General features: G+C 31.2%; 1 protein-coding gene across 1 annotated transcript; it reads left to right on the forward strand.

The window, feature by feature from the left end:
- Nucleotides 1-1,826: 1,826 nt before the first annotated feature.
- LOC107417353 (ribulose bisphosphate carboxylase small subunit, chloroplastic) lies at nt 1,827-3,169 on the forward strand. The gene is made up of 3 exons (XM_016025967.4): nt 1,827-2,091; nt 2,261-2,395; nt 2,653-3,169. Exons 1-3 carry the CDS (start codon nt 1,909-1,911, stop codon nt 2,881-2,883), a joined length of 549 nt encoding a protein of 182 aa, XP_015881453.3. The 5' UTR covers nt 1,827-1,908; the 3' UTR covers nt 2,884-3,169.
- Nucleotides 3,170-14,401: the final 11,232 nt, after the last annotated feature.

Genomic DNA, 14,401 nt, shown 5'->3' on the forward strand with positions numbered 1-14,401 from the left:
TTGATATTTTTTTTAAATATTAATTTTTAATACAGTCTGTAAAATATTTATATATATATGTACTGTATATTTCTTTCTAGCTAATAATTAATAATTGCATGCCCAAGAAAAAAGGTAAGGAATTGAGAAAGGAATATTCGTTTGGAAATGGGCATTTTCTACCAATATGCAGCTCCGTGTATACACAATACGCAAATTTAATGCTTGGGGCAGCTCGTGATATGCAGTGGAAAAAAACACAATGCGAGCATGATAGCAAAGTAACCCAAACAGTGTATGGATAAGTGCTATAATTTTCATGGGGATATATGGTTATTTTTAAGCATTTACTGAGATATTCTTAGGAATGGGACTGTATAGTTGATTAATTAGTAGGTGAAAGAAAGTAAATGCCAAAAATGTAGTTCATCCTTTTGTTTATTCTTCTTCGTTTTCCCGACAAGCTTAACCGAAGATCAAACTTGCTGCCAAACAGAGATATTATTATATATAAATTCATCCAAATTGCTTAAACAGGGAAATATCTGCTGGTCATAGTTCCACAAGTTGATGACTAACGTGAACAATCAAAATCAAATCTTATGCAGATCTTTTTACTTTGTTTCATTTGATGCCCTAATATTTAAATATCCAAACAATATTTAGTGACAGTATGATTTATTGAGCTTGTTAATTAAACACTGACCACAAGAGAGCTATTAACAACGTACAATATCTATTAATGTATATCTCTCCTCAATATCACAGGAAGTGGGTTAGTTATCATGAATACAAGTAAGATTTTTTCTTCTTTAGCAGGAAACTAAATAAGGTTATTTACAAATATCAGCTAGGTATTTTAAGCATTGTGACCATAATTAATGCATGTACATGTATATATTTATATATGTGTATATATATATATACATACATAGAGATAATATTTTTATGATATGAATATTTCTATTTTTTATTGTGTGGGCGTTCAAAAAAATGATAATTTTTTTAAAATTTTTTATTAATATTATTAATTAAGACAACGATTTCTTAAAAAAATAAATTATTATTTTTTAAAATGTCTATACAATAAGCAAATATAAATGTCTGTTTAGCACTATAATGCTAACTATATGTAGCACTACAAAACTTTACAAGATATTTAAAATTGATCATTGAACAGGAAGAACAGACACCTTTTCTACAAGGCCTGAATGCTGAATTGATGAAATTAATCTTCATTAATTAACCATTGAAAACTGAACAGTTGCATCATTTTAATTAACAAAAATGAAGCCCTTTGCTTCCTCAATGTGCTAGTTAAGCAAGAAAAGAGCCATTACTTAAATTAACAGTGAGCAAGATAATTCCAATAGTATTCCTTGTCCCTAAACGCTCACCTCTAGTTTGGAGATAAGTTACAGCTAAGTAGAAAAAAAAAAAAAAAAAAAGCCCAAAAAGAGTGTAAAAGTTAAAAAGGTAAAAGGTGTCACCAATGCTCTCTGGTGTCTATATCACAAAAGGGTAAAATTATTTCTGACGAAGAGGAATGGCCATAAGATGAGGCTACGAAAATTGAAAGTGAGTGCATCAAACTGAACCACCATCACTCAATTCACACCCGTCCCTTGGACGAGATAAGATCTTGGATCTTCTTCCACGTGGCACCGTCGTTGTGGTGAATCATGATAAGGCTGGAATTCAAAAATTTTTCTTCCCTTATGTGGCCAATACAGTCGGATGTCAACATCAACTATGATCTAACGGTCGAAAATAGTTGTAAATAAAGTCTAATGGTTCACAACCATAGGATACAAGTTAGTTGATTGGAGCACTATACATAGGGAGTGGGGGAGTTAGTCTGCAATTCTAAGCGAAGAGAAAAACAGAGCAAGAAAAGAGCAAAGCTAACAAAAAAAAAAAGAAAAAAAAATGGCTTCCTCCATTATGTCATCGGCCACTGTTGCCACACTTAACCGTTCCACTCCGACACAAGCCAGCATAGTGGCTCCTTTCACCGGTCTCAAATCGTCCTCCGCTTTCCCCGTCACCAAGAAGGCCAACAACGACATTACCACTCACGCCAACAATGGCGGAAGAGTACAATGCATGCAGGTATTTATTTATTTATTTATACTTATACATAGTTGGTCTCGCTTCCTAATAATTTGATTTTCTTTTTTTTCTTTTTTTTTTAATAACATTGTACATTATATTAACTAGAGAAAAGGGTAATAAAAATCGATTCATTTTTCTTCAACTAAAATCTATTTTTGGTGAACAGGTGTGGCCAACAACTGGAAAGAAGAAGTTCGAGACCCTATCCTACCTTCCACCTCTATCCAGAGAACAATTGGGCAAGGAAGTTGACTACCTTCTCAGGTCGGGATGGGTTCCCTGCTTGGAATTCGAGTTGCAGGTATATATATTAATATATAATAAAATATTACTGAAAAATGTGCCAATCCCTCATCATAAATTGTGCATCATTAGCCAATAGTGGTATCCACTAAGGTTTTCATCCAGAGTTCCAAATCAAATCTAAAGTCTTATAAACTACAATACCTGTTTATAGGCCCCTCTTAAACACTAAGTGGTTGTAAACTTGTAAGCTGTTTCTAGACTATATTTTTGGTCCAAAAGACAAAATTGATTTGTTTTTTGTTTTTTTGGTAGCACGGATTTGTATACCGTGAGAACCACAGATCTCCAGGGTACTATGATGGAAGGTACTGGACCATGTGGAAACTTCCTATGTTTGGATGCAATGACTCAGCACAAGTGTTGGGCGAGCTGGACGAGGCAATAAAGGCATACCCCAACGCCTTCGTCCGAATCATTGGGTTCGACAACGTTCGTCAAGTGCAATGCATCAGTTTCATTGCTTACAAGCCTCCTGGTTTCTAAGCACAAGCACCATCCATCCTCCATCTTTTATTTATTCTTATAATATATTATCCAGCAAATTAAAGAGGAGGTCGACATCGGCTACTACCTTGTTTTAAAAACATATATATTTGTATTTAGCCCCCAAAAAAAAAAAAAAAAAATGTCCCTTTTTTCTCCTCTTTCTTTTTTCTGTTTTTTTTTAACCAAGACATTCTCCTTTGTTTTCTCGAATTCCTTGTGTTCGGAATTTCCGATGGAGTTGGTTGAGAATTGTTGAATAAAATATATTTGGTTTTCATGTTAATTAATTACTTTTTTTTCTTCTTTTTTTTGTATATGTTGCTTAATAATTTAATTTGTTCTGATTATATATATTATGCCAACACACCACTACCCATTAATAGAATGATTTATTATTAATTTCCTGGTGATCTTACTGAAATCGGTTAAACATATATTTTGGTTTAATACATATGTTTTTCCTTGATGATCATTAAAGTTTTAAAACAATCAAATTCTACCAATATATATATATATATATATATATCAATAAAATTCATATAATCTAATCAATATAATTCATAAAATCTAAAGACCTCTACATTTTACTTGGAAATCGATTGGCGTTTGATTATACTACGGATTATGAGTGCTTGGCACTGTTGCATTTTACTAATCATTGTCTTGCACTTCTTCATTAGCCAATATACGTCCGTCATTTCAATCTGCTTCATATATCCGAACAAATCCTTCATCAACAGTGGCGGACCCACGTTATAGGCACGGCCCCTAAGCTTTTTTTTTTTAAACATATTTATTGTAATTTTCAAAAAAAAAAAAAAAAAAAAAAGGGAAAATAACTCCTTAAATAGATAAATAGTCCCCTAATAAAATCTTAATCTTTTCTATATATATTATTATCTTTTGCAAGTATTTCTAAATCATAAACTAAATTCTATTTTTAAAAAAACTAAATTTATTTAATTAATAGGTACTAATTTAATTATGTATTAAAAATTAGGTTACAACCATTCTTTTTAGAACTTACTTAATAATTATTTTAGTTAGTTTTTACTATATTTTTTTGGTATTAATTCATTTTAATTTTTAATTTTTAAATTTTCTAGTCTTTTATTAATTATAGTATTATTATTATTTTTTAGCAGAACATTATATCGACTTTACTTTTTGCGTCCTAATATTTGATTTTTCTGGATATATTTATTTCTTTTAGCTATAATAAATAGCTCCTATAACATATATACCTTAATAATCCATCCAAACCAAAGATTTGTATGATATCCTAAATAAAGTACCATTTAAATATTCTTTTCATATAAAACTACTGTAAAAATTCAATTAACAATACTTTTATTTATAATATTGGATAATTTTTTGTTTTCTAAAACATAAATATATATTTGTCCCACAACTTCTAAGTATTTAAGTGTGTTGGACTTTTTTTTTTTTTTTTGGGTAATAATTGTGTTGGACTCCACCTCTATTCATCAAGTAATAATAATACCATACACTTAATTTACCACCAACTTGTTTAGTTTGATTTCAATTAAGGTCCACTAAAATTCTTTTCTGTAAGTTAATTAAATCCTAACCGCAACGAATACGTGCAATTTACCCGACAACAATATTAGCAATTTCGAAATTTGACTCCAACTTGTCACATGCCAGCTAAATATATTGATATCCAACTCGTCATGTTTCATGATTGGCATTGGCATTGTCATTATTTGTAAAGTTATCTATGTGAACCTCGTTTTATCCTCGATTGCATCAAAATGAACAATAGATTAAGGTATGAATTGAAAGAAATTATTTTTTAGAAGGCTTCAATTGAAATCCGACAAAACAAAGAAACAGTAAAAAGTATTGTAAGGGCAAAACAAAATCCTATAATAATATTAGCACCAAAGCATATAACAGCTTTTTACTTTTTCAATGTACTGAAATTAGGAATACTTAAAAGTGTTGAAGATATTGTACCTTTTGTTGGCATTCAGTTATTAATTATAAATCAATCAAGGATTTACTAATTAAACTCTACCATTCTCTAATTAGGTTAATGTAAAATCTAGATTTCTTAGAGGATTAATTATATTATAAAAATTACAAATTATATTTAAAGAAAACAAAACAATTTCTTTAGGCATTTTAAGAGTAAATGCTAAGAAAAAATAAGACACATCGTTTTCCGTTAAACTTTATTATCTATATCCTATTTATCTTATATTAATAATTATATTTTAAAATGGGATATATGTATTTATATACATTTTTAATCCGAATATTCTAATTTTATAAAGTAAAAATAAAATTAAAATCAATCAGAAATTATTTTTATTTCAGTTTGATTTTTTATATTATATTTTGATATACACATATCACATTATTATTATATGTTCAAGTTGATAATTTATTTATTTTTTTTATAATTTATGAAAAAAAAATAATAATGGACCAGCTCCTTTTTCTCGTTAAGATAACGACCTTAAATTTCAAATAGCTAGCCTACTTTCAGCCACTCACTGAATCCTGCTTGCTCGGCAGCCTTTAAAATTTGATTGGATATTAACTTCTCGATCAACTTTGAAAATGTACACTACTGAAAGCTACACTTGTGGATATGCCTTGGCCGATTCAGAAACTCAGAGATAAGAAAGATACTCCATCCTTCACAATTACCCGCTGCCAATAAATTTGTAAAAGAATAAAATAATAATAATAATTGCAGAATAAACAGTTAAAATGTCAAAATCCTGCAGTCCATACAATTTATTTACAAACAAAGGCATAGTGACACAGACTGTAAAGCCGGCCCCCATGCCAACCATGATATTGAACCTGCCAAGCACATAGATTTTTATTTTTATTTTTTATTTTTATTAATAATATTGTTATTATTATCGTTATTTTGGCTGTTATTGTCGATAAATATGGATTTCTACTAAAAACATGTAAGTCGCACTCATAGCAACGTCCTGAGGGTCAATTTCGTCTTAAAGCATAGGCCTAGCCCACAAAAATTAATTAGTATTACCAAAGAAAGAAGTCTCATTAAAAATTCTATTTTTTTTTTCAATTTTTATTTGTTAGATAAAAGAAATTATTTTTCTTTTGAAAATATAACTTTTTTAATTATTAACTTTTGTCTTTGTTTTTGTTTTAATTTATGTGGTTGGGGTTAACTATTTATTGTTCGTCTATTTATGATTAATTATTACTATTATTTTGGTAAATAACTCTAATGAAAGTTCAAACTTCTTTAATAATCATGTATTAACTCTTTTTCTGTTAAAAATCATACTCAATTATTTTTTCCTTTTCCTTTTCACCTTTTTATTCTAATTATGTTTATCCCTACGTCATTTTCCTTAGACTAGAATTTTATAAGAATCCAAACTACATCTGGCCAACAATATCCTTAGCTGTATAAGTTATCAAATCTCATTTTTTAAATTTTTATAAATTTATAACTCTAACTCCAATGGCCCAATACAATATATAATAAAAAAAATGTAAATAACAGATTTTTCACTAATGAGAGAACCTAAATAAAATTTATATTCATTTTTAAATGTTTATTAATAACTATGTGAACCCCAATTTTGATGGATTGCCGTATGAGGATTAGGATTACACTGCGACAAGTTTTCATCAAGACCTTTGTCTACTATAAGTAGGCATGACTTGCCTTGCACGTACTACTTGTATAAGCGATAATTTCATTTATATATTTTTCAATTTTGTTTTAATCATAGTTAGATTTATACATATAAAAATCATACTCAATTTATCGATTATTTTTAATTGATTAATTTTTATAGTTAAAAATTATAAATATAATTATAATAAAACTGAAAAGGTCTAAATGAAATTCATCCCTTGTATAATTTACCAAGAAATTGAAGAAAGAAAAGAACAAGCGTTATATATGGACTTGGATATCTATTTTTATTTTTATTTTTTTAACATCCTTGTTTATACTTGTCTATTTATCTCAACTCTTCATTTCAAATTTATTTAATTTAACAACAAAAAATAATACCACATTATTTGATGGCACGTGATTTTTATATGATTATTAAAATTCATCAAATATGCAATACACGTAAGGTTTTTTTTTGTCTTTTGCTTTTTTGGACAATTTTTTCTTTCTTGTATGAGTTTTGGTGTTTGAGAGGACATGGAAAGCAATCAAAGCCATCTCAACTTAAAACAGATGCTATTATCTAACATTACTTATTTACTATACAGCTAATAACATTACTTATTAACTATACAGCTAAAAGTTAAAACTAGCACTAATATGTTTTGGGGAAACAAATAGAAGAAAAATAAGAAAGAGAAAGAGAACAAAGAGAGATTATTTCAATAAATTATTCTAATAGCTAACAGACAAAACCAATACAGAAATACAATTATTTAGGGATCAATGCATTTTGGTACCCTTTATAATTACGAAAATTTTAATTAGACCTTATAAAATTAATTTGGACACATTCATACCCTGTAAGTGTAAGAAAATTTCAATGTGGTCCAATTAGATTAAATGTAACAGAACCCGTCCAATTGGGGCACGTTCTTCTCACGTGACCTCAATTTCCCTTTTTTTTTGTTTTTTTATTTTTTTTTCCTGAAATTTCGAGTGGCCAGAGTTAAAAAAAAAAAAAAAAGGAAAAAAACATTATATCTTAACTTAAGTTTATGAGATCATGGCTTAACATTGGAGCTACATCATTGAAGAAGAGCAATTGGTGAGGAAGAAAAGCAACTTGTGAGGAAGAGCAGTTCATGCGGAGAGCAACTCATGAAGAAGAAGAAGAATATGTCTTCTAGCAACTCGGTTCCTTCAACAAATTCAGATTTGCTATGCAATTGTGAAACACCACGGACAGTTGTGGTTAGAACATCAAAGACTAGTGTCACTCCCAGGAGAAGATTTTACAGTTGTGATACACACAAGGTATTGTGTTGAAACATTGGGATTTACGGGATTTAGCTCACATCAGTTTGTATTTATTTCAAAGTTAGAAAATATAGTCATGTTAGGGCTATCTCAAAAATGCTGGAATTGCAAAATATTTTGTAAAATTCTATAAGAAAGAATTATAAAAAAAAATATTTGATCAGAGGTAATGTTTTCTATTTTTTATAAATGTTTAGGATAAAAATATAGCAATTTGTTTTATTAAAGGGAAAGATATGAGAAACATTGGCATGAATACATTGTAGGATGCTGGAGGATGCAGATTTTTCAAATGGATTGACGCACCCATGTCAGACAATGTTAGGAATGTTGTTAATCAATTAAGACATAAAATATACAATCTGGAGGATGAGATTCGAGCCTATAAGTAGCAAGAGACCTATGACAAACTAATGATAGAAGAATATAAATCAGAGGTAGAAAAATGGATGGCTCGTACTAAGCATGTGGAGAAGAAGTGTGTGAAACTTGAGGGGAAATTGAAGGTCTATGTATGCAAAATTAGAAAGATATACATTGTCTTAGTTGCAAGTTTAATATTTGTGATAATTGTTTTATGGATTGGTTGTGGATGCAAGGGTAAAACAATGAATGGTTATTTATATTTACATTAGCAGGGAGTTGGACAGTGGATGGTATGATGCACCTTATATTTGTACTTAAAGCTCAATAGAGTATGATGGACCTTATAGTCATGTTAGGGTTTGCAATAGGTTACTGGTAGCAATGTAATATTAATGATGCAAATCAATTCCCCATTATATTATGAAGCACTTAAATTCATTTGTTATAATATTTATTTTCAGTATCTATTTGCATAACTAAAACAAGAAAAATGATGCAAATTAATTCCCCATTATATTATAAAGTACTTAAATCCATTGTTTTACATCAATTCAAAAAAGATATAATATCTATTGACCTTTAAAGCTAATATGTTCAAGAGTTTTAACTCTTAGCACAGGTAAATATAAAAAATGTTGCTGCCCTAACAAGCCAACCATCCCAGTTTGTTGATATGGCTAATACATATGCACAAAAAGAGCTAAACACACACACACACACATATATATATATATATATATTACTAAACCCAAAACAAATATATACTATTTTCTGGTCTTTGATTTGTCATTGTTAATTCATATTGGTCAAGAAAGGTGCTAAGATCGTCTTTTGCCTTTTCCTTTATCTGCAAGTGGTGGTTGATTGTTAGGTGGTGGTGATGGTTGAGTACTGATGGTTGGTGGTGGTTGATTGCTAGGTGGTGGTGATGGTTGAATACTGATTGTTGGTGGTGGTTGTGGATCATCCGTGGTACTGAATCTTCCCACTTGGTTTTTTCCTCTTCCTCTTCCTATTCCTCGCCCTGCTAGTCCTTTTACTACACCCTGCAATAGCAATTTAACATTAACACACAATGTACAATACGTTATGATACATACAAATGTAGATGGAGTCAAAGATCCATGTGACAAGTTAGATAAAGTGTCTTGTCCCCTGTTTGCAGTTTGGGAGTAGCCTTCCATCTGAGGTTGCATAAAAATGATATTTCATAAACTGAAACCTTATAACAGCAAACATCATAACTTTAATTAGCAATATCAAAGAGGAATGGAAAATTATACCACATTTGTGTTAGGGATGTTGTCTGTAGGCTCTATCACATGTTCTCTCCCAATGCGCCAATTGTTTGGTCTCGATGTAGCAGGTTTCTTGCAAGTCCTTCTAATTGTGCCCCCATTCCCAACAATTTTTGCATCTAACTAGTGGCCCCTTTGTAGGTCTTTCCTTTTCAGATGGATCTTTTCTTCTAACCTTTTTTGGCCTTCCAGGAGTTTTCTTACAGAGGGGAGAGTATAGAGCTTTAAAAGAATTCCTAGCCCACATGTCTTGTCCATCTAATGGAAAAATCATTGGTTCATAAATCTTCATATATGCAGCCTTGCTGCACGAAGTATCTATGTACTTTGCAGGGTTCTACTTCATATATAAAATGCAAGATATTGCATGGTCACATGGTATCCCATTAATATTCCACTTCCTATAGCTGTATTTGTGTTTTTTCCAGTTAACAACGTATTTATTTAGATGATCATCAACCTCAAAAATCTCACAACCTACATATGTTGGCAAACTACTCCTGCTATCTACCTTCATTTGCTCCATCTTCTCAAAAGGTTTAGGGCATATCTCTTTATTATGCTTCCTTATCTGCTCCCTCCTTTCCCTTATCAACACCCTCAATTTTTTCCTAAAATGTTCCAACATCACTAAAATGGGTTTATCTCTACCTTCCTATATGCGTGCATTAAAGGACTCATTGATGTTGTTAGTTAACAAATCACATTTCAAATTCTCCTTGAATGTGTGTCAACTCCAGTATGTTGGCTCCAACTTCATTAACTATTCAGCAGCCTTGCTGTTTGTCGTCCTTAATACATCCATTTTTTTAGTAATTCAGCAGCATTGCTTTTTCTAGCTGCATTCCATAGCATATTCTTGAACCTCTATCCTCGGTATAACTTGCTAAAATTTGCATATAGATATCTCACACAATGTCGATGGTCTACATTTGGTATCAGCTCTTCAATTGCAGAAATCACGCCCTGTAATACATAACAATAACAATGGAAGCACATATTATGTAATGAATATGCCTTATAATATAAATGACTAAACATTGTAACTAAATAGAAAATAGATGAATGGATAAGGCATACCTTTTGTTGGTCACTCATGAATGTGAATTTCTTATCATCTGTATATTCAATATTCTCCATTAAATATTGTAGAAACCAGCTCCATGAGTCTTTGTTCTCAGTCTCAACCATTGCATAGGCAATGAGAAATATTTGCCTATTTGGATCCCTACCAATAGCAGTCAACAATTGGCCTCCATGTTGACCCTTTAGATGACATCCATCCAGCCTAATAAAAAGGATACAACCAGCCTTGAATCCCTCTTTACATGCAGCTAAGCAAATATATATCCTTTGGAAAATAGATTTTCTAGACTCTTAATTTATCTTTAATCTACATGTGTTCCTACGATTTGATTTAACAATCTCTGCACAATAATCACAAAGGCAACTGTATTACTCAGCCACATCACCTGCTGCCATTGAATTGGCTTTCTCTCGAGCTATATAAGCTTGTGATCTTGTTATGTCGACTATAAGATCTTTTTTAACCTTGTCTTGAAAAGTAGACAACTTCATCTTTGGATTTGCTCTGAAGTCATTAAAGTACCTCTTGACTAACCATTTGGATTTCACAAACCTATTAGTGAGTGACCTAGTACATGTCTGCTCTTCTTGCAATGTCTTAATTTGAAAAGTTTCTTGTGCTTGCATATTAGAAGCATATACTCTCCAAGGGCAACCTGTTTCACACATTGCTGTAACCCTTTAAGATTTATTTTTTTACGAATCTAATGTTCCAGCCACCAGATAAAGCATAATTGACTAAGTATTTCTTAAATTCAATGTGACTAGCAAACTTCATTCCAACATGCATTTCCAAATTAGCATCCTATATGCTATAAACAAGAATATGGGTATTCACTTCATCTTCATTAGAGTTACTTGGCAAACTAACAAGTTGATCAGAATCATAAATCACTTCATATTGCCCTGCATTCCCTACCAATTTATGTTCATGTACTGCATCTTTAGCCTCATTAGCTGTATCTGCCAAGGCGACTCCAATGGCACCTATATCATCATTCTGTATAGAAGCAGCACCATCATCTGCCAAACCAGCCTCATCATCTGCCAAGCTAGAATATCTTACACCACCTCCATATGATGACCAAGCAGCTAAATGATCTACCACAGTTGCACATTCCTGTAACCAATCATGATCATCTTCATCTTCGTCAACATCTACGTCATACATGTTTTCTCCTTCTTCATCTCTAGTGTGTACCCTTCCCACACAATTACTATTGACTGCTGCATCATCCACTGCATTCACATGAATGCCATGTAGGTAAGCACGTTCATAGTCAACACTTCTTTCACGACTAGTATTATCACCTATTCCCTCAATATCAGCGAATAAAGGATTGACTTCAGGACACTCCACATAAATATCAATTACTTTAAATCTACTACCCAAGTCAGCCACATGCATTGCATCATCATCTTCTTCCATTTGTCTTAATCCATAATTTATGGACGTACCAGGTGGCAAATACCATAGCTTCTTAAATCCATTGCATCGTAACTCTTGTACCATGTCTGCCAATACTATCATACTCCACTTGTCAGGATCACAGTTATCAAATGGGCCGATTCCCCACCCACATATTGTCTAGATGGAGTGAACTCAAAATATCCGTCATGACATATTCGAGTTGTAAACAAACCCATAGATCTATAATAATATAAACCAAAATTCAAGATTCTAATACCATCTAAGATGTGTAAAACATGTAAGCTTCTATCTAAGTTGACAAGAAACTAATAAGTTAAAAAGAAACTAAGAAGGAACATATTCATACACCACAATATATTGATACTTTTTGTAGCAAATAATACACCACATTATACCATATCAAAGAACCGATCCATGACATGATATATATAAATATATATATAAAATACATCAAGAGTTAACTGCTACATGTGGCATGTTGGTATAAGGAATCAAAGTAAACAATTACTGTTTAATATAAGCAATATAACTCAAGTCTACATGCTAGTCTACATGCTACATGTCCAACAATGCTATAAAAAAAGGATGTTTAACAACTTTGCTAGAAGTTGGTAATATCTGTGGGTGATAATATGTTGGTAATGTCTGTGGGTGATGATATGTTGGTAATGTCTACTACAAGTTTCAGAGCATAAGATATGCTAAAATATGTTCAAATAATAGGTATTATAATACACAAATAGGTTTACATCTTCAATATATACATATTAAAGTAGATTGTCAATATTTTACATCACCATAAGGCAAAAGCTGTCGTATTGGGTATGTCATTATCAATTTAAACAATTTAAGCTATAAGAATCTCAAACCAAACAAAGCAACATTGTCATTATTAAAGCACCATGTACACATCAACCATATAAAATTCACATTACTTTAAAAACGACAAAAAAGAAAAAAAAAAGAAAAAAAGAAAAAAAAAACAACTAGTGTTTTACACACCAATACCACTTCGAGTGACAATATGATCCATACAATAGTACAAACAAAAAGTCATCACCCACATAACTTAACCCGTAGAAAAAAAAAAAAGCCTTTAAAGCTATAGGTTACATAAATTCATTGCACATACCTTTCCCTTCTGTTTTGTCCCCACGCCTTTTTTTTCCCCTTTCTTTTCTTTCACAAAAAATGTTACCTCTGTCTCTTTCGCTCCTCGCTCCCTCTCTCTTCTTTCAAAAAACCCCAGACCCTCTATGGCTTCGAACTTTGCTTTGTAACCTGAGTAATCGAAAGCAATGGCTTGATTTAGATGCTAAATCATAATGCTGAGCTCGATTAAGATGAATAGGAGTGAGATGACAAGAAAATGTCCCTTTCAAACAAGAAAATCACAATACAAATGCAGTGTCATTTTCAGGGGTGGGGGTGTTCAAAATGGTGCATTTTAAAGTCCTTTTAAGATATAATAGTTTTTTCCTTTTTTTTTTTAATTACTCTGGCCACTTGAAATTTCAGAAAAAAAAAAAACAAATAAATGAAAGAAAAAAAAAGGGAAGTTGAGGTCACGTGAGATGCACGTGCCCCAATTGGACGGGTTCCGTTACATTTAACCTAATTGGACCATATTGGAAATTTTCCTGCACTTACAGTGTATGATTGTGTCCAAATTAATTTTAGAATGGTGAAATTGAAACTTTCATGATTAAAGAGCGTACCAAAATGCATTTATCCCACATTATTTAATGGCACATGATTTTTATATGATTATTAAAATTCATCAAATATGCAATACATGTAAGGTTTTTTAGTCTTTTGTTTTTTGGGACAATTTTTCTTTCTTGTATGAGTTTTAGTATTTGAGAGGATGTGGAAAGCAATCAAAGCCATCTCAACTTAAAACAGATGCTATTATCTAACATTATTTATTTACTATACAGTTAAAAGTTAAAAATAGCACTAATATGTTTTGGGGAAATAAATAGAAGAAAAATAAGAAATAGAAAGAGAACAAAGAAAGATTATTTCAATAAATTATTCTAGTAGCTAACAGACAAAACCAATACAAAAATACAATTGTTTATAAAAGCGTGGGATTTAACCAACTCACAACTGATTACCAAAACAGAGCGTGCCACCTGGCAAACCAATTACAACAACTTAAATCCTAACAACAAAGACTATAATTGATGAACAAAACTCTTAACATCCCCCTTCAAAGTAGACTCTCCTAACTTTTCACTGCTGAACATATTGAATATGTTCTTTTAATTCTTCTATGTTAAGTCTTTATTTTAAAAATGAAACATGTGGGGCTTAGTGAAGATATCTACAACTTCATCTTTAGTTGGCATGTAGCAGATTGGTAAA

The sequence above is a fragment of the Ziziphus jujuba genome, chromosome 4 (assembly GCF_031755915.1).
Source record: "Ziziphus jujuba cultivar Dongzao chromosome 4, ASM3175591v1".
Taxonomy (NCBI): domain Eukaryota; kingdom Viridiplantae; phylum Streptophyta; class Magnoliopsida; order Rosales; family Rhamnaceae; genus Ziziphus; species Ziziphus jujuba.

What these genes read in the sequence shown, in the direction of transcription:
- LOC107417353 (XM_016025967.4), top strand. Translation starts at nt 1,909, where the DNA reads ATGGCTTCCTCCATTATGTCATCGGCCACTGTTGCCACACTTAACCGT. An exon ending in GAAGAGTACAATGCATGCAG is followed by an intron (nt 2,092 to 2,260) that starts GTATTTATTTAT and finishes TTTGGTGAACAG; the next exon opens with GTGTGGCCAACAACTGGAAA. An exon ending in GCTTGGAATTCGAGTTGCAG is followed by an intron (nt 2,396 to 2,652) that starts GTATATATATTA and finishes TTTTTTTGGTAG; the next exon opens with CACGGATTTGTATACCGTGA.